General features: G+C 47.8%; 3 protein-coding genes across 11 annotated transcripts; 1 reads left to right on the plus strand and 2 right to left on the minus strand.

Annotated features, from left to right (window-relative positions):
* Positions 1-832: 832 nt before the first annotated feature.
* Positions 833-6,201, minus strand: CMC4 (C-X9-C motif containing 4). The gene is made up of 3 exons (XM_081896781.1): positions 6,061-6,201; positions 4,851-4,918; positions 833-2,055 (listed from the first exon to the last, which is right to left on the minus strand). The coding sequence occupies exons 2-3, from the start codon at positions 4,906-4,908 to the stop codon at positions 1,886-1,888; spliced, it is 228 nt and encodes a 75-aa protein (XP_081752907.1). The 5' UTR covers positions 4,909-4,918; positions 6,061-6,201; the 3' UTR covers positions 833-1,885.
* Positions 6,108-11,154, minus strand: MTCP1 (mature T cell proliferation 1). Of its 9 annotated transcripts, none has more exons than XM_081896777.1 (6): positions 11,069-11,154; positions 9,666-9,801; positions 6,812-6,993; positions 6,522-6,692; positions 6,357-6,409; positions 6,108-6,247 (listed from the first exon to the last, which is right to left on the minus strand). In XM_081896777.1, the coding sequence occupies exons 3-5, from the start codon at positions 6,926-6,928 to the stop codon at positions 6,362-6,364; spliced, it is 336 nt and encodes a 111-aa protein (XP_081752903.1). In that variant the 5' UTR covers positions 6,929-6,993; positions 9,666-9,801; positions 11,069-11,154; the 3' UTR covers positions 6,108-6,247; positions 6,357-6,361. The 9 variants fall into 9 exon arrangements, with proteins under 9 accessions (XP_081752903.1, XP_081752900.1, XP_081752899.1 ...); XM_081896774.1 differs by having other exon boundaries at positions 9,666-9,804; positions 11,069-11,146; XM_081896773.1 differs by having other exon boundaries at positions 10,940-11,077.
* Positions 11,155-11,178: 24 nt separating this feature from the next.
* BRCC3 (BRCA1/BRCA2-containing complex subunit 3) lies at positions 11,179-25,011 on the plus strand. Its single transcript, XM_081896770.1, has 8 exons — positions 11,179-11,528; positions 14,071-14,190; positions 14,495-14,582; positions 16,232-16,320; positions 17,914-17,969; positions 18,845-18,976; positions 23,402-23,445; positions 24,296-25,011. Exons 1-8 carry the CDS (start codon positions 11,424-11,426, stop codon positions 24,469-24,471), a joined length of 810 nt encoding a protein of 269 aa, XP_081752896.1. The 5' UTR covers positions 11,179-11,423; the 3' UTR covers positions 24,472-25,011.
* The last annotated feature ends 384 nt before the right edge of the window (positions 25,012-25,395 follow it).

Below are 25,395 nucleotides of genomic sequence, written 5' to 3' on the forward strand. Positions count from 1 at the left end.
TCAGAGATTGGGCTGTTGACTACTGGGGCAACAATAATCCTCTGATCCTTGCTCACTACAGAAATTCTCACTACAGACTGAGTTAGTTAAAATGTAAGTTTGACATCATACCTACTCATTTTGTAGTGAGCAAGGATCGTGAAGGGCTATTGTTACCACAGTTAGCTTGCAGCATCTGCCTACTACTCACCAGTTAGGTGTATCTAGCAGGGGCTCCCAAACTGGTCTACAAGCCTCATTCAGGCGGTCTGAGGTGTGTTTATTGATTTGTACTGAAGATGGGAAACAGCATATCCATTACATTAAATATTTATATTGATTTCTTTAATTGCTTCTTTTTTTTCTTACATTTTACGGCAATTTGAATTTATGGGATTCAAAATGTATGTAAGAGAAGCAATAAAGTTTAAAATCATTTAACAGAGTACATTAAAATTGCTACAACCAGAACAGTCATTAAGTCCACCAAGACGCTCAACAATTTCCAAGTTATCTGGGTGAGAAGCTTGGAAAGCACTTGTATACAGTGGTACCTCCGGTTATGAACTTACGGTAATTCATTCTGGATGTCTGTTCTTAACCCGAAATGGTTCTTAACCCAAGGCGCACTTTTGCTAACTGCGCCTCCCGCTGCCGCCACTTCACGATTTCCCTTCTCATCCTGGGGCAAAGTTTGCAACCTGAGGTACTACTTCCAGGTTAGCGAAGTTTGTAACCCGAAGTGTCTGTAACCCAAGGTACCACTGTATAGGATTGCAGCCTAGAAAAGGCAAGACAAGCAAGAGATGTTGTAGGCCATACGTCTTAAAAACCATTCTTACAGTTCTGAAAGTATGTTCAGATAGTTTATTTTATTTTTGCAGCATTAAAGTTAAATATTTCCAACACAGATTGTTCCACTGGTTTTGGTTATGCCTGCTTATGATGCACACAGAACATTGCAGTGGTCTTGAAGTTACTTCAACACTGAGAGGTACTAGATTGAACACAGAATAGTAACAGGATGCTCAAAATCCTCTGAGATGTGTTCAGGAGGGTCTCAACTGGGGGGAAAGAGATGCTACAACCACATTCCAATTGAAATGAGGCTTTGCTCACACAAGTTGCAGAGTGGGGGATTTTAAAAATACCTCTTCCACCACTCTGGTTTTCCAGAAAGTGACTATTGCTTTGCAAAGGCGGAGGGGGAGAACACACCACTCTATAGCTATCCCTGAAATCAGCTGCTTCCACAACAGCATTCACATAATTAAGCATTGTGCAATTGGATTTGAGTGCTACTATATCTACAGTCCAAAAGAAGAAGTGGTATGTCCTGTTTTGCAGATAAGGAAACAGAGGCACGCAGGTAACCTAACTATTGCCCAGCCAAAAAGAGGGTAAGCCCAAGTTCTCTGGAGCTTTAGTTGCCAACACTTCATACAACTGCACAGCAAAATGCAGGAGCACGGCAAGGACAACTTCTGAAAGACTGGGAAGTGCTGACTTCACGGGAGTACAGTTTCTGCATCTTAAGGATGTTATTCTGTGTCTAACAAGGTTGTTTTAAAAACTTAAGATTCCAGCATAAAGGCTGCTTGGACTTCACTTTGCAGTGAAATATTGCTACTCCTGATAATAAAAGTAGATGACGTTGAACATTTACACATCAAGTTAATTCTACTCCAATCTAATCCACAATAAGGCTACAGTACTGACACGTTTTGATAGTAGAACAACTAGCAGCTCTACCCTTAACAGACGGGCCATTGTTCTCTGGCTTCTGAGAATGTCCGAAAGAGGAGCTGCCTTGCACCTCGTGTCAACGCAAGCGGTGCAGATGAGGTATTGCGCAGCAACGAAGTCTGCAGGAATGTCTTCCACTCCCCCAGAGGTTAGTACATCCTCAGGGTTTGGGGGCTTGAATTCCGTGGGAAGAGGATACCTGCTTCTCTCTCTCTTTTTGCTGCAACTCAAACCCTGAGCAGGAGATGGATCTGCCCTTGGGAAAGCGGGCACAACATCTTCTCATCTCCTGGAGAACGGCTTCACATTTTGATTCCAAGTAGTTGTTGGCTGCGGGAGATGAGGGACAGGAAGCAGAGCAAATAGTGAGCAAGCTGCAAAAAAGGCATATGAGGGTTCCCACACTGAAAGCCACATTTTGAGAGTGTATGGTCACTTTGGGCTACTCCCTCCACCTGCTACTGAAGACATTCCTCACATTTCACATTTACATATAAAAGTGAGGTCTCTGCTATTCAATTTCCCACCTAAAGCACCGTGTGGAATAATGAAAGGATTAGGGGAGGACTAGTACCTCTGATAGGGACGCGGTTGGCGCTGTGGTCTAAACCACAGAGCCTAGGGCTTGCCGATCAGAAGGTTGGTGGTTCGATTCCCCACGACGGGGTGAGCTCCCGTTGTTCGGTCCCTGCTCCTGCCCACCTGACGTGCAGTTCGAAAGCACATCAAAGTGCAAGCAGATAAATAGGTACCACTCCAGCGGGAAGGTAAATGGTGTTTCCGTGCGCTGCTCTGGTTTCACCAGAAGCGGCTTAGTCATGCTGGCCACACGACCCAGAAGCTGTCTGTGGACAAATGCCGGCTCCCTCAGCCTATAGAGCGAGATGAGTACCGCAACCCCCGAGTCGTTCGCGACTGGACCTAACAGTCAGGCGTACCTTTACCTTTACCTTTAGTACCTCTGATGGGAGTAATTTGTCCATGTTTGGTCCCCACCCTGCACCCGGCTCTCACCTGTGGCTCCTAGAAGCTGTCGGCATGCCACAGCAGCCACAGCCTGGGACCGGTTCTATTGGCTGGCTAAACCAGGTGAGGGTAGCTAATGGGCCTCAAGCCCTCAGTGAGTTAGGGACTTTGCCCTGCATGCAGAGACAGGCTCCAGTGGATTGAGTGGATGAGACCAATAGTGGGTCCCATGGTCAAGAAAGCAGTTTCTGCTCATGCTGTAGAGGGAAGTGAGGGGCAGATGGGGCTTGTCAACCTGGGGAAGCAGCCCACCTAGGAGAAGGAAAACTCTGATCCTAAACCTTTGCTGCTTTGTGATATATCTTCAGGAGTCCCTAAGATGGCTGGATAGCACCTTGTATTCCTCCTTCCAGCAACTCCTGCAGCCAGGATGGTGCCAAACATATTACTCTGCTTTCCTTTTGACCACATAAGTGAGGCCAAGAGCAGGGTCCTGCTATCTGGGCAGCCCAGGACCTCCATACACACTGCCCAGGGTTGCACCCCAGTGCTGCTAACACAGCGGTTTGACTTAACCTACAGAGGCACACTCCACTGTCTCTCGAGACAGGATGCCATTCTCCTCACAAGAAGCACTCTGATACAATAAGGCAGTATCAAGCCAGAAAGGACATTTTGCAATGGCCCTTGGTCAATTTCCAATACAATATTTCTGGTTGATCTGTCACCTAAGTAATTTGAAAGAATCCAAATGCAACACTTTTTATGAGGACCAAGTGAAGTGTCAGCACCCAGAAAAAAAACAAGCTTTTGAGAGCCCCAAAATTCTTTTTTAGGTTGTGTATTCATGTAAACCAGTAACAACCAAAAGAGCAGGGGGACAGGTTAAAACATGTTTCGTTACATGGTAAAATGGGAAACCCCTGCAGCCTATAACATCTTTTCCAGGTTAGTCTTCCTTTTGATTACTAAGACACAACTGGTAGGACTGTATCCCAATTCAAATGAAAGGTTAAAATTCATTATAACAGTACTACCAATTGTCTTTTGATAAGTTAAGGGCAAAGCAATAGGAGAGCTTTGCCTTCTCAATGCTCACAGAGCATCACTGTCCCATGCAAGCACAGCTGAGGACTTCAGAATCTTCTCCTACAATTGTCCACCTACAGAGCACTAAGGTTGTTACAAAAGGTTCCCAATGGGAAGAGTGTTGGAATAAGAAAAGACATTTTCTTTCTCCACAAGCTCAGAGTGTCTGGATGGGTCCAGGTCTTTGTGAACAGAGACTAGCCTTAAACTTGAAAGTATCATTTATTTCAGAGACCGCTGGTCACTTACTTCAAAACCAGCACATTTCAGAACAAAAACATAAAAGGGATGTTCATTCTTTCGGTTTCAAAAACACTTCACCTTTAGCAGTTGGCTTGGAAGATGACTCAGAGGTACTGTACAGCACATACAGAAGATCTCAGGTTCAATCCCTGCCAATTAGCAAAAATGCCTCTGCCTGTCAGAGATGCTGGAGCAATAATGAATGTTCCAGGTCCCCTCCAGATACTGCTTACCTTCAGAGATAATGTAGGTAGCAATCAGAGAGAGAACATTCTCTCTGGTGGGACCCCATGAGTACCATGTTGGACTCGTCCCACTCACTTGAGTTTTTAACAGTCACTAAAGCACATCAAAGTGCAAGTAGATAAATAGGTAAATGCATTTCCGTGCGCTGCTCTGGTTCGCCAGAAGTGGCTTAGTCATGCTGGCCACATGACCCGGAAGCTGTACGCCGGCTCCCTCAGCCAGTAAAGCTAGATGAGCGCTGCAACCCCAGAGTCGGCCACGACTGGACCTAACTGTCAGGGGTCCCTTTACCTTTACCCAACTTCTATTGGTTTTGTTCCATTTTATTTTCTTACTGCCGATTAATTTTTGCAATTTCAAACTATAATCTTACTTAACGGCTTGAAGACCCAAAAAAGGCAGGGATGGAGAACTTGCAACCTGCTGGATGCTGTGACCCAGCAGCATGGCCCAATGGTCAGAGATTATGGGAGTTGGGAGTTCAGCAACATCTGGAAGGTCACAAGTTCCCTATCCCAGGTATAATCATTTTTAATAGTTTTTCTTTTTAAATGAAACAAACCCAAAACAACGCAACATACCTTGCAAGCATTTCTGGATTTCACAGGCATATTTCTGGCAGGGGTCTTTCTGAGCCATGTCTGTGGAACTAAAAGAAGAGGAAAATACAACTGTATTTAAGAACTAAGGGAGTGAGTTAGCAAGGCATCTCCTAATAATCCTGCTCACTGGCAAGGCCCGCTTTTCTTGCACAGCAAGGACTGATCCCTTTCAAGCACATCCAAGGCTACAGTCCCAGAGCCCTCTGAAAAAGTGTCTCTGCCCAATCAAGCAAACCAGTGTGGAATACAATGTCTCGAGCCCTCCCATGTCCCCCAAAATTCTGTCAAAGATGAGACAAGAAACACCTATGATTGCTTCGTTGGTCTAGTAAGGTCCAGGTTCCTCCCTACCCACCCCTGCCATTTCTAGGGTGACACTTAGGACTATAGATGCATCTTTTTCATTGTGGGTTCTGCACTGAGAATAGGTTGGACTAGAATATTTCCAAGGTCCCTCTATGAGCAGCAGCTTGGACTAGAAGGCCCTCTGAAGAACCACCGGGGGGCAGGGGGAGAGATCACCAAGTAAGCACTGACAATGCTTGTTGAGACAGGGTTCTCCCCTCTGAGTCAATGTCTTGCATAGCATGAAGGGGGGTGATGTAACTTCTGGCAACGCTGAAGCTGATTAGTACAAAGGTGGGGAACCTGTGGCCCTCCACAGATGTTGCTGCGCTACAACTTCCATCATCCCTGACCACTGGCCATGCTGGCTGGAGCTGATGGAAGCTGAAGATGCCACAGGCTCCCTCCCTCCTGGATTAGTAGAGCAACGAACCACATTTGCAACATTCTGAACAGCGAGGCGGCTTTTCAGACCAATTTAACTCAGCAAGAATGCACAGGCCACTTTGCTGGGTCAGAACAATGTTTATCCCACCCCACAGTAAGAGCCCTGTCAAAGGCCCACCAAGCCCCACAGTGACCGCGGTCAATCATATGCCTTCCAGGAAGCTCACAAGCAGGACATGAGGGCAATAGCCCTCTTTTGCTTTTGCACCCCAGCAATTGGTTCAGCATCTTGTCCCCTGTAGTGGCTTCCCAGCCGCTTCCAGGAAACTAAACACGGAGAGAACACAATGGCAATCGCCGTGCCTTGTTGCGGACCCCAGCAATGCCCAGAAATCGGTGCCCTGACTATATTTCCAGTGGAGGGCAGCGGGGGGAGGGGGTGTTCCATCCTGCCTACCTAGAACTCCCCCTGTTATTTCAACTGGCCGCGGCACTCTTCTTCACTGCCTGTCCTAATCTCTTGGGTGGCAGCACTGCCAAGAGAGCTGCCTGCCATGCTCCACCACAGAGGCAGCGGCTTTTTAGTGCTGTGAGTTACCACATAAAAAACAAAACAGGGAGACCATCCTAGAGTCACACAGCTCCTGAAAGACAAAAACCAGCATTAAAAGAACCGCCATGAGTGCAAAAAGTAAAGAGAAAGGAGGAAGGGGGGGCAGGGGAGACTGAGAGTGGGAAAGCAGCAGAGCTCACCAGATTTAATCACTTGGGAGGAGTTTCAGCAGCAGCTCTTCCACTCCCATGATCTGCAAGAGACAAAATAAAACATTCATTGCATCCCAATAAGATGCTGGGTCATCAGTGCTGGAGTCACAGCTAAGCAGCTTGTGTCTTTTCCCCCCCTGCCTGGAACCTTACCATTAAATGGTGTTCGATGTTCCAGATGCGAGAGTTACTGTCCCGGTACTGCTGTCCCTCTGAAAGCTGCCACATGTGGGGCAGCTGGGATGCAGGGAGATGGCTGGGGCACACCGCCTGGCCCAGGGGGACCCGGACTCTCCTGATCCGGGCTTTCACTGTATCTGCCTCCTGGGTGGAGAAGCAACCAACAAAAACCGGGGGGTGGGGGGGAAGAGAACATGAGGTGTTGCTAAAAGGCTAAAACCAAAACACCAACGCAAAAGGGTGCTGAGAGTATTCCTGCTTACCTCTTCTGATGCCACCAGCCATGTTTTCTGGTTCTCATCACAGTAGACGCCTATGCGCCGCACCCAGAGGCGGACTGGTGGGGCTCGGGGATCACCACCTTCCTCTCCTTCTGCCATGCCCCGTTTCTCTTCCTAGGAATGCCCTCCCTTGGCTCCCATTCTACACATGGTCCCCTTTGTCTCTGAACAAAGACATGGGATGAATTGTTAGTCCTGAAAAGAACTAGCACTGGGCATGGCAGCCAGGTGGAATGCAACTTCCCTGAACTGTGAGAAGCATTTTTTATTCTTCTTCTTTTAAGAGAAGGGTGGGGAATGCTGGAAATGTACAGCTGCCATAGTAAAACAGAAAGCTGTCTTGTTGGTCTATCTGAAGTCAGACCATTGGTCTATCTGGATCAAATCCTGAATGCACCCACCTTTGCCAAAATGGAGCCCCCCCCCAAAGATGTTTTGGACTATGATGGTCATCAGACCCAGGCAACACAAGATGCCAGGGGCTCCCCATGGTTACAGGCTTTTCCGAATCCTATCTGGAAATGCCAAGGACCTGGGTCCTTTTGCAGGCAAACCAGGTGCTGCATGACCCTGGGGCCTCAGGAAATTCTTTAGGAAAAATACAGCCCGCTTGAAAGACTCACAGCAATCTTTTTGGATGAAATGTCCTACAGAATCATGAACTTGGAGCTGTTTAATGGGACCTGCTGTCATCCAAGTTGGCCACAGAGTACCGAGGATGCATGCTGCACAGCTGTCAGCAACTAGTGGTCTGTGGACGGAATGTGGTTTGCAGATGACTTAGCCCACTAAACTGATACAAATTTGTATCTATCCATTTGATTTCCAGTCTTTTTTTCCCATTTTGGCTCCTCTGTTTTCTTCTTTCACTCAATTCTCCATTCCAATCTGTAGCATTTTCTAGGAAAGGGGGGGGAGACCTCCCCCCACAACATCCAAACTTGGTCAGTTTCATCCACAAAACCTGAAAGTTAAGAGGAAGTACAACTGCTGCCAGTTCTCTCCTTTGCTCTTGCTCAAAATACTGCAAGTACTGGAGAAGCTAGGAGTGCAAAACTATAGAAATTGTGAGGAGCAAATTGGCTGAGTCCCACCAACCCTGAGTACTAGAAGTTCCCCTTTCCCTATTTCAATCGAGTTGTCAAGCAGTGGTCACTAGCATAGGAAGAGGAACATTATTTCAGCAGGGAAAGTCTATTCTACTTGGCAACTCACCACAGAACCCATGGTAAGACAAGTTAAAACCCTTGTACTGGGGCAAAGCTTTGTATAAAAAGGGTGACACTGATAAAGTGGGAGAGGAAGAAAAATTAGAATAGCACCCAGAAGATAGAACTTAGTTAGTTTCACATTTTGGTCATGATGGATACTGCAAAGGCTAGAGTGCTTATCACAACTCACGATATGTGTGTGCGGAATCACTCCTCAATAGTGTGGGAAGTGCGGCAAGAGTCAGTGTGAAAGGAAAGACAGCAGATTAAGAAGACAAAAGCACATAGTTTTTCTGAAGCACAGCAGGAGCACTTCCTTTCCAGCGAATTAAGCACCTAACTACAATGATGTCTTAAGCCAGGGGTAACCAACATGGCGTTCCTCTCCAGATACAATGATGGCCACCAACATGGGTGACTTTAAGAGGATTAGACAAATTCATGGAGGGATAAAGCTAGTCATCAGCCAGATCCAGCAGGATGTTTTTATACATTGTTGGACTCCAACTTCCTGTCAGCTCCAGCCAGCATGGCCAGTGGTCAGGGATGATGGAAGCAGTAGTCCAATTAGCATCTGGGGGACGCCATGCTGGCTACGTCTGCTCTAAGTTGAAAGGAGAACAAAGTCAGGTTCACATGCTAACATTCTGGGAGTATAAACGGAGGTTGTGGTGATGTGGTTAACTACTTTGGCACCAGCCCTTGAGAAATTTGTATCCACAGCCACATCGTTGCAAAAGATGCATGAAGAGGATCGAGGCAGGAGGCTTCCCCCCACCCCCAAAATGACACAGCCAGTATAATTCCTCCAGCACTCCACAGGTATCCTTGGAATCAAACTGCTAAGCATACCATGTACTGTAGGGGGCTCAAAGCACACACAGACTAAGAGTCAGCGCACACCCTTGTTGCATGCAAACTGTATTGGCAGTAGCCCGCCCCTCCAAAAAGTTGACATGGGATCAAGATACTATCAGAGCCAGCTGGGACCCACTTACTCAAAGCCCACAGTTTTCTTTAGTGATATAAGTGCCCAAGCTTTCGTTTCTGCAGCAAACTTTCCTAACAAAACAAAGTACTCTTATTTTGTCATGGGACTATGTTCCACTTTGACTCAGAGAGGAGACCATGGCCAAGACTGGTGGGTTTTCCCCTCCCCCTACACCTGGGGGGTCTTCCAAATAAGTTTTCTTTCCATGTAGATAGAATCACAGGGCTCAGCGTGCCTTGTTGCAATATCCCCCCGCAAGTTCTATTAATATCATCAGCCCCTAAAAGTGAACAATTTTCATATGAAGAGAATGCGGCTTAAAAGTCTGTTTGTGCACGGCAAAGGTGTTGTGAGAGGGTGACCAATGTTGTAACTGTGCCACCAGAGTACGAAAGCCCTATTGTGATCCTCACGGTGCTCTTTCACTCCTATAAGCAATCATAATATCTGTTACAAAGACAGTCAGCCACCCCCCAGAACTGGAAACAGCCACTAATTTCCCCAGAATTTTCCCTCATCTGCCGAATCCTGCTTGTCAGAGGAAACAAAATAAAAGTAAATAAAAGATCAGCAGGAGACATTACTGACTAGAAGATAAAACAACAGCAACCTCTATGGGTCAGGAAGTGACTACCTGATCTATGATGATGCCTTGTCTTTTAAGCCTCTGTTCCAAAGCTGAGCTTTTCACAACTGAATTTCTCCTTCATCACCCTCCAGCCAACTGCTTATCAGGTTACCAGAATGCAAAGAGGTGTGGCCTTGTACAGCTACTGCAAAATAGACACCGATGAAACTACCTTTTACAAGACAAACAGGAATGCAATTGGTGACGGCAGAAGGGTGGTAATAAACCTGAACTACACAGAAAATCAGCAACCAAAGGAGACTGCGGTTTCCACAAAGCAGTTGATTATTGCAAATCATATCAAAACAACTGCTTAATGAAAGGTACAACATGAAGAACGAAAGCCTTGCCTTTCACTACTCCTTCCTACAAGTTGCTAAAATCATGGTCAACTTAAATGTGCAAAATTAAGAAACTTCTTCCCCTCCCCCCGTCCTTGCTCCTGATTTTGAGGAGTATCAATGTAACAGAGACAGTAGGCAGTTTCTGGCCCAAAGAAACTCCACCTAGAAAAGCCTCTTTCTAACCAGTATAAGACCAGGAAGAAGGACTTGCGTATCTTTGTTGAGGTTAAGCTTCCTGGACTCAGGCCAGATGCGTAAGTAACAACAGAAATCAATTACATATTCCCAATGTAATGTCAAGAGTGAGGTCTTCTGGGAAAAGGGCCCCTTTGGAATATCCCACTTGGATTTCCACCGGCAGAGCTCTTATACCTTAGCAAACAGAAATCCAACAGGCAAATCTTCGCTCGTAGCTGCAGCACTATCCTAGAAGCTATACCTCTTGAGTTTTCGCTTGCCACACACACACAAAAACCCACAGGAAAGTAGCCTGGTTGATCTAGCAGGAGTAGCTGCTGAAAAGAGAACATATTCTTCTGCATCCTCTAGGTTGCCAGTCAGTTCCTTCCTACGTTCATCACCTTCTTCTCCCCCCCTTCCCCACTGAAAGAAGCTCTGAGCATCATCAGTACGAGACAGGCAGAAGCTCTACAGGTCCAGCTTTACCTAGTGCAGCGGAGGAGCTACGCCTGTTGAATTTCTGCCAGCAAAGGGAGCTTGGTCACTTCCCTAATCCCAGCTCACCCAAAGTTTCCCCCCGTCCTCCTTCTCTCTTCCACCCACCCCCCACTATCCAGGGGGAGTCTCCATGGCAACAGTTCCCTCACTCTAGCGGTGAGGAAACTGCCCTGGTTTGCACGCAGAAAGATCTAGCACCCCACACCGCCTCCCCGGCGAGGCATGCCTCGTCCCGCTCGAGGAGTAGCCGGGCGCTACCTGGCCGCCAAAGTGGAGCTTCTCCGCCCTGCACTCGGCGGGTCTCCCTCTCCCTCCCGCTTCAGCCCCTCAGCCCCGCAGGCGCGCAGCTCTGCCTGATGCCGACGCCCCCCTTCGGGCGGAACCGACCTGGGCCAGCGACGCCAGCGGAACCAAAGAACGCTCCTTGCGCGGGGCTAGCCGGACACTTCTGCGGACGGACAGGAAGTCGGCGTTGTCCAGGAAACACCATCTCCCTCTCAGAAGAGGCCTAGGCGGAAGAGATGCTCAGGACCGCAGGACCGCTTTCGCCCTAGACTCGTAAGGTTGGAAGGGACCCTGAGGGCCATCTAGTCCGACCCCACTGCAACACCTAACGTTGGGCTTGGACCCACAGCCGTGAGAAACAAAAATAATCTTATGTGCTGCTACCGGCTGAGTGATCCCCGGCCTCCCCTTTAAGAGGGGAGACAAGGAGCGGCGAAGAAGAGCGAAGCAGGCGGCGATGGCGTTGCAGGCGGCGCACCTGGAGGCCGACGCCTTCCTCGTCTGCATGGTCCACGCGCTGAGCACTGAGCAAGAGGAGGTCATGGGCCTCTGCATTGGCGAGGTAAGGAGCGGGGTCTGCTGCTGCCGGGGAATACTGCGGAGGAGGGACCGGGGGAGCCGGGGCTGGCTTGTATGTCCCGCTGAGTGCAGGGCGCTTACCTTCTGGGCGGATCCGTTACAGGCCGCAGCCGTAACCCTCACCTGTCAGTGGGCCGACTCCCCCACTGACTTCCACAGTGACGATTGATCACAATATTTATTTCTATCACTCCATCTCAGGGCAGCTCGCATAAAAAAAATTAGAAGAGCTGAAAACATAGGGGGATCTTTAAAAATAATAATGAAGCAATAGAATTAAGATCAATTTATCTACATTAAAACATACAGAAAACACTGCTGCAGGTGCTATGAAACACCCCTTCCACATTTGTAAAATCACAACCCTGTAGTGTGGCAGCTCCTGCACTTTGGAACTCCTTGCCTATTGAGATTAAGCAGGCACCATTGCTGTACTCTTTTCCGCGTCTCCTCAAGCATTGTTACTTAGACGCACCTACCCAGATTCTTAGAAAGCTGAGGTAATTTTAATCTGTGTTAGTATTATAATTATGTATGTTTTAAAGTATGGTTGTGACACCCCCACTCGATTTTATTGTTTTATCTTTTTGTAAACCACTTTGAGGTGTTTTTTGTTTTTCATAATCAAGCGGTGTATGATTTTTTTGAAACAAATAATTACAATAAAAGCAGCGCAGCAACGGACCTTTCCTAAAAAACAGCCTGTTCCCAAAAGACTGTTGGAGCAAGAAAGTGAAGAGAGAAGCAATGGGTTGTAACCATATTTATGAGGAAAGCATGCCTTTTTTGTTTTCAGATTATATTTCTGTATGTTATAGTGGGCATAATTTTAAAAAGCACACATCCTCTGTGTGGGAGAAGGATGAATTGCCTTTTAAGATGGATCATGCCCCCTGCCAGTTTTAATGTAATTTGTGTTAAGAAATAATTTTATAAATATGTTGCCTCATGAATCAGGATTAAATATGGCCCAGAGTTCTAAAGAATAAAAGCATCTTTATTTTAAGATGCCATGTGCATGTTCTGAAGCAAGTTTCATGTTAGAAAAGGTGCACTCTTTCCCCATTTCTCTCACCCGCAGGAAAGGGATTTCTCTCTTGAACTGAGGCTTGCTCTCTGCAGGTTTTTCAAGTACTGTACATTTCTAAAAGTGGTGCTCTTAAAAAGCCTCTTGATTACTTTGTATAACTTTTAGTCATTTAGAATATTTTAACCTGGGGAGGGGAACCTGGGGCCTAACAAGTATTGTTCTCCCAATTCCCATCATCTCACCCAGCATGGCCGATTGTCAGGAATGATGTAAGCTATTGAGTCTGACCAACTAAATAATGCATCACTAGGAGGAACTGACAGTATGAGTTTAGAAATATTTTCATAGCTTGACCCACTTAATATTTGTTTGTACCGATAATTAGGTAGTACTGGGCAGCACTGAACATTTTCTCAAGTACCTCTACAAAGAGTTGGATCCTTAAAGTCTTTTCTTTCTTCTGCTCCATTGTTGGGGGATTGACTACAGTAGGATTGATTACTGGCAGCATCTGTTGTTATGGTTGCTCTCCTAGATTGCAATTGCATGTCTCATGCAGCAGGTTTCAACAGGGACCTGTAGCAGTGTTGCTCTTTTATGCCAGTCTTCTCAGAGAGCATGTGAATTGATAAAGAGTAGCATCTCTGCATGTGTGCTCTGAGTAACTGCAGCCTGGCATCTGGAGTCAGGTGCAACACCCCTAGATGGAAACACATAGTGTCTAGTTATACAGTGGCCAAAGTATCTCTCAGTTAAACTTTAAACTACATGAGTCTGGGCTCCTGTCTTCAATATATTTTCTTCATTAAAACTTTTGTCTGCTTAATATAATAAAAACCTCTAAGAAGTTTTCATAAAAACAATAGAAATATAGCAACATTAAATAAAATTTCCTAAAAACTAGATAAAAATGTAACAGTGTTAACAAATAAAGCTGAGTAGTGAACAAAACAAAGAATTTGGAAAGCTTGAGCAAACATAGGTGTTCAGAAGTGTTTAAAGCTCATTATTGTCTCTCAAAATTACTCAAGGGAGGGCATTCCAGTGGTGGGTGCAATTACCAACAAAACCTGCTTCTGTGTTGTCACCAACACAGATTTTAAAATCTTGTGATCATGGAGCAAGGTCTCCTTGGAAGAGCTTAGGTTGGCTTGATCTGTACCAGGGAAGGAAATCACTTTCTTGGATGGCTTTAGACAGTCAGGTTCTTTGCAAAGGTTATTTGGAGGGATGTAAAGGCAGCTCTGCTCAGTTTGAAAGCAAGTTTTCAGAAATAAGTCTCTGCTTAAATGATCTTGCATGTGTGCGAGATGTAAGAACGAAGAAGGGTTTTTCAGTGAGAGTAAGCATATTCTGGAATCACAATCTTCTTGTGTTGCTGCTGCCATTGCACGCACATTTACCTGGAGTGAGCTCCATTTAGTACAGTGGGATGCATGCCCAAGTAAGCATGTGAAATGTTGTGCTTCATATGTTTTTCTTCATTTATCCACAGGTTGGTACTAGCCGAATAGTTCATATTCACTCCGTGATCATTCTGCACCGATCAGATAAGAGAAAAGATCGTGTGGAGATTTCCCCAGAGCAGCTCTCAGCTGCTTCAACAGAAGCAGAGATATCCTTTGACAAAAATTATGGGGTAATAACACTTGAGTATTTTCAAGGCAGGTAGTCCTCAAAGGGCACGAGATTTTGGGAAAGTGACTTAAATCACTTTGCAAGTGATGGCCTAGAAGGGAAATGTCCTGCCCATAGTTCTCTGCTTCTTTCCTTTGCTGTTCTGAAAGAACATTTCATAATAATAGTGTGTGCGCATGTTTGAGATTGGCAAATGTAAGAACATGTGTATTTTTAAATGCATGACTAGATTTGCAGTAGGGAGCTATTTTTAGTTTTTGGAGAAACCTTAACTAACACACAGATTGGCTAAGTTAACTGGACAGCCTACAAGAGTTGTTGGCTGGTATCATTCTCATCCCCACATAACCGTTTGGCCATCACACGTAGGTAAGAGTTTTCTTCTGGGTAAGACATGTGTCCATCATCCAATATATGCTGACTTGGGGTGGGCCACTTTTTAAGGGGGTGAGATACCTGAAAGATTTTATACATATGTATATGAGAGAGAGAGAGAGAGAATTCAATGTAAGGATAAGATCTTGTGACAGGTGGAGCCTTCATTTTCCTACAAGGCAGGACCTGTATGTGCTGAATGCTCCTGGCAAAGAATCTTTGCTGATTACAATAGACTTTTGGGGATGAGTGCTCCATTATAGAAATATAGGAAGCCGGCTCAGGCCAAGTCAGAACACTGATCACTTAGCTCAATATTTGTCCATAATGACTGGCAGTGACTCCCCAGACCAACATGTTGATGCTGGAGATTGAACCTGAGACCTTCTGTTTGCAAAGCACACACCACGGCCCTTTTCTTACCTGACTTGGGAAGAAGGAAATGCAGAAAAAAACTGGTGTGTGTGTCCCCACCAAAAAAATAAAAAATCTTGCCATCTAAGGCATCAGGCTCATATTTACCGGTATATGGTTTCCCTACAAAGTTTTACTTGAAACACAAGATGTTATGAATATGGATTGGCTACTTGAAGCGTGATCAGCACATGTGTACAGTTTCATTGGTTAATAAAAACATGCTCCTATCTGCATACACAGTACTATGGCAACAGGCAGGTTTTAGCAAAGTTGCATTTTTAGCTTGGCCTACAAACCATAATAGCTAGGTGTGACCTTCTATTCCTGATTTACTACTGTCCACCTTGGAAACTCTTATGTTTGAGTTACTGTTTCATTTCCCCTTTGAAGTTCCCTGCTCTTACTCTTCAAAGCCACCTAATGCTTGCTGTTGTGTGCCAAGTGATAACAAAGCGAGAGCCCCTAAGAGGAATGGTAGACTGAGAGAAGAGAAGAAATGGTTTTTATTCACAGAAGAGGGTCGGAGAGAAAAGGGGGGAAGTGCAGTTTAAGCAAAAGGGGAGAAAGCAGTTTGCTCCACCACCACCCCAAAAAAAAAACAGGGAGAGGAAGAGCCCCAAGATCGAAATCTATAAATAGAGCCAAAAGATGCAGCAGGAGATGATTAAATAAGGGACTCCCAGGGCTGTCTTAGATTTGGCTGTAATCTTGCTTTTAGAGGCTTACATCAGGGGTTGGCAAAGTTTACCTTGTCTGGGCCAGTTCACTCCAGCAGATATCCCTCTGTGGGCTGGATTGCGCATTTGCATGAGTGCGCCCATCTGCGATTTCCGGCGTCTGTGCATGCGCAGATTCAGACGCAATTTTCAGCACCGCGGAAGCAAGTCCCCGCGCTGCGCTGCGGCAGTTTAGCACAGCGCACGGGGACTCGCCAAGTGGGCAGCTTGGTTTGGGGGTGGCTCGTGGGCTGGTTAAACGACCCCCGTGGACTGCTTGTGGCCCATGGGCCTTAGGTTGCCTACCCCTGGCTTACATTATTGTATGGTAACTTTCGTTTTCAAATGTCATACAAATCTCTTCTCCAATGCTCTCTGCTGCTCCTGAAAAAAAGGACATCTATGATATTTCCTTGTCTGGCTTGATCTTTCACACTAATGATCCAGTGGCTTCTGTTAAGCCAGGGAATGTAGAATTTGTAATATGTTTTGCCAATTGTATGCCTGCAGACCTCTGCACACAAGCAATGTATCAGATGATGGACCAAGACTTTGTGGGGCTTATCTTCTCCTGTTTCAATGATGACAAAAACACAAAGGTAAATAAATGACACCCTTTCCTGTGTCGTAGCCATTATTGCTCTCTGTTCCTTTCTGAAAACAATGCACTATTCTTTCTGGAGCCTGGATTAGATCACTGGTCTTCACAAGTGGGTTGTGGCCTAATCCAAGCTAGGTCACAACAGGAGCATTACCACCATGCAAATATGTGATTAAAGATTAAGACATAGGTCCCCAAATGCATGCTTGGGTTAAAAGTGGGTCTTGGGTCTGAAAAGGTTGAAGATCCCTGGACTGGAGATACTTGAAGCAGTGAACACATACATGATACCTATTGCTGCTGTGGTTTCAATTTCAGCATAGTTTGTGAGCTGAGTGGTTTTAGTCCTGAGACACATAAAATTAAATTAGAGTTGAGCTGTAGACTAGGTCTCTCCCTTTCATTCGTTGATGTTATGGTTTGTCACTTTGTTTTCAGTGATTACACACACATAAATTCCGTGAAACAAGTGCATGAGCTTGGAGAAGGTAATTAGGGTCCCAGCACTTTTCTTAACTACTTGGTCCTTTGTGTCTTAGAGTGCACACCCTCAAATCCAGGCTCCCTAGCTTTCCCCATACTTGGGTCTGCAGATGTTGCTGAACCACATTAAAAATGGACAGGCATAAAATGTGGGAAGATACTAAGAGGGTGCATTGGGGAAAGGCAGACTGTCTTCTTTGGAATACCTAAACATGGACTGAAGTTCCATTTCTGAGCCACTTAATCTGGATTAGGTGGATCACTAGTGCTGTGGTTTAGTGAACAATAATTGTTGGCGGAATTTAGCAGTGGGTGTTACGATAGGGGAACACAAATGCAAAGACAACATGCACAAAGTTGTCCAAGAATGACCTGAGAAGGAAATAAAAGAACACATTCCGCCCCAATACTGGTATTGACATCAATAATCACTTATCTCCCATAGTAAACAGCAACTTCAAGGAAGAGGACATGGTTTTTGTTGCAACTGCATGTGTGGGTCAGGGAGGGTTTAACCACCCTGCTCAAAAGCAACAGTAATTCTAATTGTGCACCCACAACTACTGTTAAACAGAAACAAAACCCAGGTATATTCATTGGGACAATGAACTTCACATTTGGCAGTATATCACCTAAATAGGCTCCTTCTGCAGCAATCAGTCTTCAAGGTGCCATTGGAATGTTTATCATTTAATGGAATGTGAGCTTTAATCTCTGGCTGGAGTGCAGTGGGTGGAATGAAACTTAGTGTGAAATGGGATGTATGCCTGTACAACTCTGTCCACTCAAGCAACAAGACTTCCCTTCCCCACACCTGTGCTAAACCTGTTATGGGGTCTCTCCCAATCATTCAGAAAAGATTTAAGGAGCACAGGGGCATGGTGGGGGAGAGGGGAAAGTTCCGCTGCATGGAATATCTTAGTTGAATCCCATCCAGTGTGTTTATTTCCTTCTTCCCTCCCAGTTTCCCAAGTAGTAGAACACCTGAATAGAGTGACACTACATAGAGATGTGTGGCTCTTTTGGGGTTTGGATAATCAAACATCCTGTTGTATAATAATTTTTTTCTTTCTTTCTTTAACTCACATAAATCTGCTGATTATTCCAGACTGGCCGGATTCTGTTCACCTGTTTCCAGTCCATTCAAGCCCAAAAGAGCTCCGAGTAAGTGCTCTGTTAAGTAGGAGGGTTTGGCAAACTCAGTGCCTTTCTCACTTTTCTTTGAACTTCAGCTTCAGTGGTTACTTTTTATGTATAGCAGTTCTGCTATGTTTTAATTCTCAATTCTTCATCTCTAGGCAATTCTGGGTTCAAAATTCCCATTGTTCTGGGCGCATTTTGCGACAGGGGATTTCATTAGCGGGAGCAGTTTCTGAGCTCTGAGCACAGTATTGTGCCTAATATTTCAGATTGAAACTGCAGAGTGGAAGGAAAGGAGGAGCTTTTTCTGCTTCCCCACTTCTATCTACTCTCTGAAAACTGGAGAAGAGACCCACTTAAGAATAGTAGGGGGATGGGCAGGGGAAGGATTAGACCATGTGAAAAATGAACATAATATTTTACCTTCAGTTCGGTCACTTTCATCTTTGTATTCTTGTTATAAAAAAGTGTGCCTAGACATTCTATTGTTGTGCCCAGCTGCTTGTATCTTTATAGTTCCTGTTTTTCACCTGGCATCCATGGACGATATAGTGTGCACACTTTTCTAGAGTAAGCCCCACTTAACACAGTTTGTGTGTGCTGTGTATATTGTGCTCTTCTAGCATTTACTTCTCTTACTGGGCTGAATGTTGTATTTTTATAGGTTCTTATTCTTTTTCTGTTGCATTTTAATACTGTTTTATGGTTTTAAACTTGTATTGATTTTATGTTGTGAATATGTGTGGTAGAAGCTACTTTGGGAGGGTTTGGTCCTAAAAGACAGCCAACAAATACTTCAAATTAATAAATAAAAAATGACTTCCAACTAAGCACGCGTAGAATTATGCTGTCAAGGCTCCAAAAATGGAACAGTAACACAAATATTCTTCCCCTTGTAGGTATGAAAGGATTGAAATTCCTGTGCATATAATACCTCACACCACCATGGGGAAAGCGTGTCTTGAGTCAATGATGGAGCTCCCCAGGATCTTGTGTCAAGAGGAGCAAGATGCTTACAGGAAAATCCACAGGTAAAATGAGAGCCAGGCTTCCTTCTTTGCTTTATTTGGATACGCTTATCACTTGCTCTCCTTTGCCATCAAGTACAGTGGTACCTCTGGTTACGAACTTAATTCGTTCCGGAGGTCCATTCTTAAGCTGAAACCATTCGTATCCTGAGGCGTGCTTTTGCTAATGGGGCTTCCCACTGTGTGCGCGCCTCCGGTGTGCAATTTCCATTTGCATCCTGGGGCAAAGTTCGCAACCATGAGCAGCTACTTCCAGGTTAGCGGAGTTCATAACCAGAAGCGTTTGTAAACAGAGGTACCACTGTATGGCAGAGGTAGGCAGCCTACAGCCTAAGGGTTCCATGCAGCTCTTAGCCTAATTTCATTGAGGGGGGACCCAAAGGCGTCCAAAAGCTGACACAGATGGTGGGAGAAAGGCGGCAAGACCTCTCAGCGGCTTTCGATACCATCAAGCATGGTATACTTCTGGAGTGACTCTCCAAACTAGGGGTGGGTGACACCGCTTTACGGTGGTTCCAGTCCTACTTGGATGGTCATTCCCAGATGTTGTTGCTTGGGGAATGCTTTTCAGCCCGTCGAACCTTCAGTGTGGGAGATTGTCTGCTGTTGATGGGGTTACACTTCCTCTGAAGGAGCAGGTTCGTAGCTTGGGGATAACTCCTAGATATTTTGCTGTTGCTTGTGGCTCAGGTGGCCTAAGTGACCAAGAGTGCCTTCCATCAGCTTCAGCGGGTGGAACAGCTACGTCCCTATCTGGACGGGGATAGCCTAACTATTTTTGTCTATGCTCTGGTATCCTCAAGGTTAGATTACTGCAATGTGTTATATGTAGGGCTGTCTTTGAAGACTGTTCTAAAACTTCAGCTAGTGCAGAATTCAGCAGCCAGGTTGTTCACCGGAGCAAGATGGTTTGAGTACAGTACACCGATCCTGGTCTGACTCTACTGTTTCTGGGTCCAATTCAAAGCGCTGGTTTTGACCTATAAAGCCTTAAATGGCTCAGCACCACAATACCTTAAGGACTGCCTCTACCTCAGGCATCCCCAAACTTGGCCTGCCAGCTGTTTTGGGACTACAACTCCCATCATCACTAGCTAACAGGACCAGTGGTCAAGGATAGTGGGAATTGTAGTCCCAAAACAGCTGGAGGGCTGAGTTTGGGGATGCCTGCTCTACCTGGACCCTGAGATGATCTTCTGAGGCCCTTCTTTGTGTGCCTCCTCCTCAAGAAGTCCGGAGGGTGGCAACATAAGAACAGGCCTTCTCTGCAGTGGCTCCCCATCTGTGGAAAGCCCTCTCTAGGGAAGTTCACTTGGCACCTTCATTATACAGTGGTGCCCCGCAAGACGAATGCCTCGCAAGACGAAAAACCCGCAAGACGAAAGGGTTTTTCGGTTTTTGCGACGCTTCGCTAGACGATTTTCCCTATGGGCTTGCATCGCAAGACGAAAGCCCATAGGGAAATCTCGGGGACCTTTTTTTAAATGCTGGCGGTGGGGAGCAAAGCCTTCCCCCCCCCCTCCGGACTTCAGAAGAGGTCCAGGAAGGCCGGCGGGGGCGAAAGGCTTTGCTCCCCACCGCCAGCATTTTAAAAGCGGTCCGGGATAGCAGGGAAGCGCTTCCCGCTATCCCGGACGGCTTTTGAAGGCAGGCAGGGGGGGCAAAGACTTTTGCCCCCCCTGCCTGCCTAACCGGGGGCTTTTAAATCGCCCCGGGACTGTCCGGGGCGATTTAAAAGCCCCCGGACGGCTTTTGAAGCCTCCCCCCGCCGCCCGGCTTCGGGGCATCGTCCCGATGCCGGGCGGTGGGGCAGGAACGCCTCCCCCCGCCGCCCGGCTTCGGGGCATCGTCCCGATGCCGGGCGGTGGGGCAGGAACGCCTCCCCCAGCCGCCCGGCTTCGGGGCATCGTTCCGATGCCGGGCGGTGGGGCAGGAACGCCTCCCCCCGCCGCCCGGCATCGGAACGATGTCCCGAAGCCGGGCGGTGGGGCAGGAACGCCTCCCCCAGCCGCCCGGCATCGGAACGATGTCCCGAAGCCGGGCGGCCGGGCGGGAAAGCCTCCCCCCGCCGCCCGGCTTCGGGGCATCGTCCCGATGCCGGGCGGTGGGGCAGGAACGCCTCCCCCAGCCGCCCGGCTTCGGGGCATCGTCCCGATGCCGGGCGGTGGGGCAGGAACGCCTCCCCCCGCCGCCCGGCATCGGGGCATCGTCCCGATGCCGGGCGGTGGGGCAGGAACGCCTCCCCCAGCCGCCCGGCATCGGAACGATGTCCCGAAGCCGGGCGGCCGGGCGGGAAAGCCTCCCCCCGCCGCCCGGCTTCGGGGCATCGTCCCGATGCCGGGCGGTGGGGCGGGAACGCCTCCCCCAGCCGCCCGGCATCGGAACGATGTCCCGAAGCCGGGCGGCCGGGCGGGAAAGCCTCCCCCCGCCGCCCGGCTTAGGGGCATCGTCCCGATGCCGGGCGGTGGGGCAGGAACGCCTCCCCCCGCCGCCCGGCATCGGGGCATCGTCCCGATGCCGGGCGGTGGGGCAGGAACGCCTCCCCCAGCCGCCCGGCATCGGAACGATGTCCCGAAGCCGGGCGGCCGGGCGGGAAAGCCTCCCCCCGCCGCCCGGCTTCGGGGCATCGTCCCGATGCCGGGCGGTGGGGCAGGAACGCCTCCCCCAGCCGCCCGGCATCGGAACGATGTCCCGAAGCCGGGCGGCCGGGCGGGAAAGCCTCCCCCCGCCGCCCGGCTTCGGGGCATCGTCCCGATGCCGGGCGGTGGGGCAGGAACGCCTCCCCCAGCCGCCCGGCACCGGAACGATGTCCCGAAGCCGGGCGGCCGGGCGGGAAAGCCTCCCCCCGCCGCCCGGCTTCGGGGCATCGTCCCGATGCCGGGCGGTGGGGCAGGAACGCCTCCCCCCGCCGCCCGGCATCGGGGCATCGTCCCGATGCCGGGCGGTGGGGCAGGAACGCCTCCCCCAGCCGCCCGGCATCGGAACGATGTCCCGAAGCCGGGCGGCCGGGCGGGAAAGCCTCCCCCCGCCGCCCGGCTTCGGGGCATCGTCCCGATGCCGGGCGGTGGGGCAGGAACGCCTCCCCCAGCCGCCCGGCATCGGAACGATGTCCCGAAGCCGGGCGGCCGGGCGGGAAAGCCTCCCCCCGCCGCCCGGCTTCGGGGCATCGTCCCGATGCCGGGCGGTGGGGCAGGAACGCCTCCCCCAGCCGCCCGGCATCGGAACGATGTCCCGAAGCCGGGCGGCCGGGCGGGAAAGCCTCCCCCCGCCGCCCGGCTTCGGGGCATCGTCCCGATGCCGGGCGGTGGGGCAGGAACGCCTCCCCCAGCCGCCCGGCATCGGAACGACGTCCCGAAGCCGGGCGGCCGGGCGAGAAAGCCTCCCCCCGCCGCCCGGCATCGGAACGATGTCCCGAAGCCGGGCGAGAAAGCCTCCCCCCGCCGCCCGGCTTCGGGGCATCGTCCCGAAGCCCGGCGGCGGGGCGGGAAAGCCTCCCCCCGCCGCCCGGCATCGGAACGATGTCCCGAAGCCGAGCGGCGGGGCGAGAAAGCCTTTGTCCCCCCTGCCTGCCTTCCCAGGGGCTTTTAAATCGCCCCGGACAGCGGAGAAGTCCTCCGCTGTCCCGGGCGATTTTAAAATGCCGCCCGCCAGAAGAGGTCGGGGGAAGGCGTTTTCCATAGGAACGCATTAATTGATTTTCAATGCATTCCTATGGAAAACCGTGCATCGCAAGACGAAAAACTCGCAAGACGAAGAGACTTGCGGAACGAATTAATTTCGTCTTGCGAGGCACCACTGTACATCTTTAGGTGCTAGGCAAAAATGTTCCTTTTTAGCCAGGCTTTTGGTTGATTTGATTGACATCCTATTCCCTTTTAAAATGAGGGGGTTTTTTTGGAAGGTGGGGTTATTGGGTTGCTGATCTTATTTTGATTAAATATTTTGTGGTTTTATATTTTGATTTTGTTCTGTGAACTGCTCTGGGACCTCTGGGCATAGGGTGGTATATAAATTCAATTAATCATCATCATCATCTGCAGGAGTAATTTGGCCCTTGCCTGGCAGTCTGCTGAGCTAGAAGAAAGAGGGTTTGAATTAAGTAAATAATGAAAATGTTGGTTTTGCAGAAGCATCTGCTTGACTACTGTGGGAATCAAGCCACTGGGACAAGAGGGTCTGATCCAGCAGGGGGCATTTCAAAATCCCATGTGGGCCATGTGGTGACCCTTGCCAGTAGCCAAGTAACCTACTGTGGTCCAGGAAGTGGACATTGACATGAAGTGACCGGGAGAGAAGAACTACCTGGATTGTAGTCTTTATTTTTTTTGGAGGAAGTTGTTTTGTGAAGCCTGATAGAAAACATACTGTGAGTTTTGTGTTTTGTGGGAGTGCTGACTTGACACCAGTGTGCTCTCTTCCTCCATTTAGCCTTACCCATCTGGATCCCATAACCAAGATCCATAATGGTGCAGGTAAGGATGTCCAGATCAAAAGTACCAATGCCACACATTTTGGTACTTGAAACATTTGCAGTCATCAGACTTTGGACCCTGATTGTCAGAGGCTTGGCATTAAATGATAGTTGCTCCACACCAACAGTTTGAAAAGTGTAGGGAAGCCTCTTCTGTTTAGATGTGAGCAGTTTGCTGAGGGAGTGCATTATCCTTATTATGTGGCTCCCAGTTTCATTAACCCCCTTCCATGGCTGGGATTTGGTCTGTACTGTTGATACGCCAAGATTTGGCGTAACTACTTACTCAAGATAGCAGGTATGATAACTTGTTTGCCATGGAGGACAGGGAGGCAAACCTTTTGTTTTGCCAGCATGCTAGCCTGAGTACCTTAATGCAAACTTGTCCGTGGTCTTGCTTCTTTCTTTTGATGTGTTTGCTCTGTGAGCTATTGGTGCCCGTCTTGCCTTCACAGTTAGGTATATTTAAGCTGTTAAATTTTGAAGGGCTTATATAATTTCTAACACCGTATAGGATCAGGCTGTTAAGTCAGCCTTGGAGTGAACTGAGTGCCAAGAAAACCCTTTGGAGTGCCAAGGAAATAATAATTATTATTCAACTATTTTATTTTTAAAAGATAACTGAAGGCTGCCCTGTTTAGGAAAGTTTTTAATGTTGGATGCTGTATTGTTTTTAATATTTGGTTGGAAGCCGCCCAGAGTGGCTGGGGAAACCCAACCAGATGGGTGGGGTATAAATAATAGTATATTATTATTATTATTCTCAACGTCATCATTACTGGTACACTGACACTCTGCAGAGGGAGATGGTTGTATCTCACTATTTACTGCATGACTTCTTTCCTCGCCAGTGTTCACTAAGAAACTCTGCAGCCAGATGTCTGTCATCAGTGGTCCTCTTATGCAGTGGCTGGAGGATCGCTTGAAGAAAAACAAAGAGAGGGTGCAGGAACTGCAGCAGGAGAAAGAGAAACTTCTGGAGGAACTCGCTGCCTTGGAGGGAGAAGAACAGAACCTCATGGCCTAAGAAACAGCCAAATATTCCCAATTTTGGCTTCATCCTACCTTGCTTCTTCTCCAACCTTCCCATCTTGTTGGGTACATTCTGTGCGTGATGCAGCACAGAAGCTTCAGTCAAGCGGTTAAGCTCACCACATAAAACATTTGTTCAGCAGAAACATTTGTTGTTTACTGTGGACACACAAACATGCACTCCATATACATATGCTCCGTATTCAGACATCTGAAGGCAGCCCTGTACAGGGAGGTTTTTAACGTTTCAGGTTGGAAGCCACCCAGGCAGCATATAAATAATAAAATTATTGTTATTTCCCCACAGTGAACACAGGCAAATAATAGTTTATACCAGTAACGATTCAAAATTCTCTTTCAGTATCCATTCTTTTTGTCATTGGTTACATATGTCATAATTAAATAGAGAAGTAACAAGGAGTGAAAGAGGAGGGATAACCTATGTGCACCAGACTGTATTGTATACTGTATGTACTGTCCTACTATATGCTTCATTGTTTGTGAAATTAATAAAGATGTACTAAACCACATAAAAGTTAGCTAAAGAATCATAGTTCTGTTCTTCGTGCTGAGTTCCATTTCTTCATTAACTGTTGGGGAAACTGTTGAGTTTTGAAATATATTCTGTCAACAGTTTCAGTTCTTTACCCTAGATTCAGACAGTGTTTTTTTAATTAGGGCAACGTAACCTGCTGTGTTAAATGGAGCTTCTGGTCTCTCTGGGCTGTTTTCCCCCCCTTCACTGAGCTCTGGTGACCATTTTGGAAATGGGCTTGTGATTCTCTGATGATCTGAGACCAGTTGTCTAGAGGGCTACTTCATGATTTTCTGATCATGCAGCTCATAGCCTGCTTGGGGCTATTAGAAGTTTGAGCAAGACTTCGTTTTGCCGCAAGCAAGGCAAACCTATTTTTGCTTA

This window comes from Podarcis melisellensis (assembly GCF_964234715.1).
Source record: "Podarcis melisellensis genome assembly, chromosome: Z".
Taxonomy (NCBI): Eukaryota; Metazoa; Chordata; class Lepidosauria; order Squamata; family Lacertidae; genus Podarcis; species Podarcis melisellensis.